Below are 5,278 nucleotides of genomic sequence, written 5' to 3'. Positions count from 1 at the left end.
GAAACCCTGTGGCGAGAAGCAGCATGTGGCCACAGAGTCTGGGTTTGATTAGTGATGCCTGCCCTGAGCACAGAATTGGAGCAAAGCAGCAAACGTGCCTCTCATCCTAGTTTGTGTTGTGCTGCTGTTAACAGGACGCCTCGGACAGGGTGGTTATAAACTGTAGAGGCTGATTTAGCCATGGTCTTGGAAGTCGGGCAGTCCAAGAGTAAGCTGCAGCATCTGACAAGGGCCATCCATGGTGAGCCAGCATGCCAGACAGCAAACAGGGACTGGACTTAGCCTTTATTTTATTTATTTACTTATTTAATAAGAGGTTTTTGCCTTAGGATATGTGCACTCACCGGGCAGAGAGACAGCAAGAGGGAAAGTGAGAAATCACCCCCTCAAGGGGGACAGCCACGCCGCAATCCCTTCTCCATTCTCCTCATGGCATCTTAGGCATGCACACACATGAGCCCAGTGTGAGTTTCAAGTCGCCAGATCCGGGTTTCGAACAGTGGTCGGCCGTGTGGGAGTCCAGCAATGTAACCGCTATGCCATCTGCTGGCCCCTGGGCTTACCCTTAGTCAGGAGCCCGTTCCTGGGATAACAGCACTTCTGAGATAATGGCATTAATCTATCCATGAGGGCAGAACCCTCATGACCTGGTCACCTCTTAAAGGCCAGCCTCGCATTACTGTTACAATTAAATTCCAGCACGCGTTTCGGCAGACACACTCAGACTGTGGCACTGTTCGCCCTTTCACAGAGCTCAGGGTGGCGGGTCCCACTGTGACCGTCACTGTGTGTCCCCCCCTCCCTCTCGTGGCTGTTCGTACCTCACGTCATCTCCGCTGTGACTGTGGACTGCCCCGTACAGGGTGTGCTGCTCACTTTCTCAAGATCCCCTGCCTGGTGGGGTTTGTTGAATGAATGCCGGAGAGGGGTCAGTGTCGATGATTCGGCACATGGCAGTTTCATCCTGAGTGTCCTGAGGGCCCGTGGCAGGGGAGTGGGAGAGAGGAGGGCACTGAGACTGGTCTGGGGTGACCGGTGGTCTCTAGGGCCCTGTGGGTCTCCTTCACCCTGGACTGTGTGGCTCCCACCCTCCGACTGCTGGATTCCGGGGGAGCAAGTGGGGTGCTGCTGGTTCAGAAGCTGACCTGGGGCTCCTGAACCGGCAGAGGCAGGTCACAGCTGGCCTCCGCGGGCACAGTGTCAGTACCTCCACCCCCAGCCCAGGGCGTCCTGAGGCAGAGTTGGCTGAGCACTGCAGGAGAGGCTCCGGGGATGGGGAGTCATGGAGGACCGCAAGTTCCTGGAGAGGGGAGGAGAGTACCTGAGGGGTGGTGTAGGCCCGAGGAGTGCAGAGGGATAACAGAGGAGGCTCAGCTGGGACAGAGAGTGGCCCCTCTGAGGCCCGAGTGCCAGTGTTTGAAATCTGGTGCATGCTGAAAAGCTAAATTCGATGTAAAACACCAAGGGTCTGGCCGCAGACCCCCTGACGCCCATCCAGGGCAGCCCGGGTTAAAGCACTCCATGGAAAAGGAGGGGAGGACTGTACCTGGGCGGTGGGACAGGAGAGTCTGCGTGAGGTGGGAGGGCCAGAGCTGGACCTGTAGGGTTGAAGCTAGAGGACAGACTCGGACAGACGGCCAGGCTGGGGGCCAGGCAGATCCTGGCGTGGGAGGAAGTCCAGTGTCAGGGGAGGACGCCGAGAGGGCCCGGGGCAGGAGACTGTTGGGCTCTGTGAAGAAGGACCTCGAGGGGCCGCGTGTTAAGGCCGACAGTGTCCGGAAGGTGGGACCCGGTGGTGACTCTCTGCTCTCCCCACAGAGACGCTGATGGACTCCACTACGGCGACAGCCGAGCTGGGCTGGATGGTGCATCCTCCGTCGGGGGTGAGTCTCGGCCCAAATCCCGCGGGGGGCCCTGAGATTGCTCCACTCCACTGCAGGTCCCAGTGCCCCTTGCCCTCCCAGCCCATTTCCCCACCAGGGCCCAGAGCCAGGCCTCTGGCCGCTTTCCCCTCCCAGTTCCCTGCCTGATGGAGCCCCAGTTGCCATGACAACACGCTCGCTGCTTCGGCCTTTATCCCTGGAACCCCAAGGCAGGGCAGAGAATAGGGGCTTGCGCTGTCCCCGTTCCACAGTGGCCCTCTCCCGCGTTCGGATGCTGTGTCAAGCATTTTTGCAGATCACCTCCAATCCTGTGAGGAGGAGTTACCTTTGTCTGACCGGCGAGGAAACGGAGGCTCAGGGAGGTGTAGTCACCTGCCTGGGTCCTAAGCTAGTAAGCGAAGAGACTCGGGTTTGTGCCCAGGTTGTGGCCGAGCTCCCTCTGCCTCTTCCTGGGTCTCCGGAGCGCAAGGCTCCCCGTCCTCAGGTGCCTGTCATCGCACTGCCCTGGCCAGGTGACCTGAGCCGTGTCCGCCGCTCTGAGAGAGCGAGATCAGTCTGAGAGCCTCCTTTGTCTCCCACAAACCCCGCCAGCCTCGCGTACAGGTGTGAGATCCAATTCTGTGCCCCCCGCCACGCACCGGCTGTGCCATTCACGGCCAGGCCCTTTTAGTTTTTGTTTGCTATAGGGCATGCATGCTTCCAGACAGAGACAGAGAGAGAGAGAGAGAGAGAGGGAGAGTTCACCGACCTCGCCTCACTCCCGGGGACGGCCACGCCACAGTCCCCTCGTGTCCATTCTCCGCGGGATTTTGGGAGAATGGACACACACCGTTCGTGATCGCCAAGCCGCTAGGCCGGGACTTGCGCCGTGCCGTCGGCCACATGCGCCACCCCGCTGGCTGGCCCCCAGTTGCTTCATCTCTCTGAACTCTCGCTTCCTCATCTACGAAATGGTGCTCGTGTCTCTCGCAGGCTGATGTGAGGTTCCCCTGCAAATGAGCTCCCAAGGAAGAGGAGCTATGACCACCACCATCGTCATCCATTTTAGTGTTCACACCTCGCCCCTGGTCTCTGGGGAGGACTCTGGATGCCACAGCCCACCCCTGCCCTGTCCCCGCTCCCCGCCCCCCAGCTCATCCCCCGGGACTCAGCTGCTGCCCAGGGAGCTGCATCCCCACCTCCCCCCAGGCCTGTGCTCTCAATAGGCTAGGCCCCAGGGTCAGGCCTCATTCTGTGGCTCTTTCTTGTCACCAGTTTTCCATCTGCGAAGACGCTGGGCCCACAGCCCCACCCTGCCAGTAATGAGGCCAGGCTGGGCTTCAGGGCCCCCGGACGCAATTATTTGGGGTGTTTAGGCTGCAGGGCCTCCGCATGTTAATTAGAGAGAGGGGAGAAAGGCAGAGTGCTCTAATTAAGTGCTCTTATTAAGTTCTGAAGAAGAGCAGCGGTTGTAACAAGGGGCTGACTTTGTCACATGGCGCCACCAAAAAAAAAAAATTAAACGCAGCGTAGGGAGCTGCAGAGCCGCTGTTGCAGCCGGCCGCCCGCTCCAAATTAGCACCCCCAACTTAGCACCCCCCATGCACACGCACCCTCACGGCAGCTGACCCTGCTCGGTCGCCAGCCTGCTCCGCCTCAGACTTGGCCCAGAGAATCCCAGCGACAGAAGGACAAAGAACACTCACTTGAGGGCGACACCTCTCCCATCGCCTGCCACCTCCACAGTTATGATGGGGACTTAGGGGAAACAGAGGCCCAGAGTGGGGCTGTGGCTTGCCCAAGGTAACGCATCAAGGTAGCAGCGCCTGGGGCAGGGACCCGGGGCTCCGGGGGCACCTGCTGCCTGTGTTCTGAAGCAAGCACAGGCAAGCACATGAGCGCGGGCCTGGGTCTGTGGGACCTGGGACTAATGACAGTACTTCTCTGGTGTCTACTCCTCACCTGTAAAATGGGGGCAACTGAGCGTGCCGTGTATGATCATCGTGACAGAGAAATGAGGTTCTCTTGGGCTCCCAGTGCTGGACCTGGCCCAAGTGGGAGGGGGGCTGTGCTGCTCGGGTTCTTGTGAGTCTGCCCCGGGTACAGCCAGCACCACTGGGGAGGCCAGACTGAGAGGGCTAGGGATGTGGGGCCTACACCCAGAGGGTTGTCCCGAGGGCGCCAGGGGAGGGCAGGCAGCCTGTCCCCAGGGACCATAGAGCAGCCAACTCTGAGGGCATCTCAGTGGCCAAGAGCCTGAGAGCAGAGCCACTGTCGTGGGGAAGGCCCGATGGCCCCGTCACCCAAGGAGTCCGGTGGGGTGAGGACTGTCTTCTTCCTTCCTCCTGGAAGTTCCCAAGGGCAAGGGCTGAATCCCCTTGGTCAGACAGGGAGTGCCCAGAGGGCAGAGGTTCTGTCTCCCCCTCAGTGGTGCCCCCACCGCCAGCATGCCATCGGAAGGGCCTCCCTAGGGGCACGTCCTGCCTGTTTTCCCTTCCAGGTGGGAACTTCCGGTTGTCAGAGTGCATGTCTCCCCTGTCCCTGACAGTAAAGGCCACTCCCAGATTGACCAGGGGGAGACTGGGGGTGGGGATGCCTGTCACATCAGACTGGCCTGTCACCTGCGTAGACAGGGGATTCCTCAGGGCCAAGACGGCCCTGCCCCTGCAGATTGGGAAGACGCAGCTGTCTCCATCATCAGGTTGGAGGATGCCCTAAGTGGAGTCCAAGTCTCGCCCTTAGCCGGGGCCCTTGCTGGGCCTGGCCCTCGGCTCCCCACCTCACTGGCATTTCGCCCACAGTGGGAAGAGGTGAGCGGCTACGACGAGAACATGAACACGATCCGCACGTACCAGGTGTGCAACGTGTTTGAGTCGAGCCAGAACAACTGGCTGCGGACCAAGTTCATCCGGCGCCGCGGCGCCCACCGCGTCCACGTGGAGATGAAGTTCTCGGTGCGCGACTGCAGCAGCATCCCCAGTGTGCCTGGATCCTGCAAGGAGACCTTCAACCTCTACTACTATGAGGCCGACTTTGACTCGGCCACCAAGACCTTCCCCAACTGGATGGAGAACCCGTGGGTGAAGGTGGACACCATCGCGGCCGACGAGAGCTTCTCCCAGGTGGACCTGGGCGGCCGGGTCATGAAGATCAACACCGAGGTGCGCAGCTTTGGACCCGTGTCCCGCAATGGCTTCTACCTGGCCTTCCAGGATTATGGCGGCTGCATGTCCCTCATCGCTGTGCGTGTCTTCTACCGCAAGTGCCCCCGCGTCATCCAGAATGGCGCCATCTTTCAGGAGACGCTGTCGGGGGCCGAGAGCACTTCGCTGGTGGCCGCCCGGGGCAGCTGCATCTCCAATGCTGAGGAGGTGGACGTGCCCATCAAGCTCTACTGTAACGGCGACGGCGAGTGG

The 5,278-nt window shown here is 60.4% G+C and overlaps 1 protein-coding gene across 1 annotated transcript in view; it reads left to right on the top strand.

Moving 5' to 3' along the window:
* Window positions 1-1,282: 1,282 nt before the first annotated feature.
* The window catches only part of EPHB2 (EPH receptor B2), a 153,135-nt gene continuing 149,139 nt past the window's right edge, over window positions 1,283-5,278 (top strand). The window contains 3 exon segments of the mRNA XM_027770663.1: window positions 1,283-1,328; window positions 1,819-1,883; window positions 4,664-5,278. The exon segment at window positions 4,664-5,278 is cut by the window's right edge and continues 10 nt beyond it. Of these exon segments, the coding sequence (XP_027626464.1) occupies window positions 1,283-1,328; window positions 1,819-1,883; window positions 4,664-5,278 (726 nt within the window).

This window comes from Tupaia chinensis, unplaced genomic scaffold (genome assembly GCF_000334495.1).
Source record: "Tupaia chinensis unplaced genomic scaffold, TupChi_1.0 Scaffold000146_1, whole genome shotgun sequence".
Classification (NCBI taxonomy): Eukaryota; Metazoa; Chordata; class Mammalia; order Scandentia; family Tupaiidae; genus Tupaia; species Tupaia belangeri.
The sequence above is the reverse complement of the archived record's forward strand: the minus strand, read 5'-3'. Positions and strand labels throughout refer to the sequence as shown.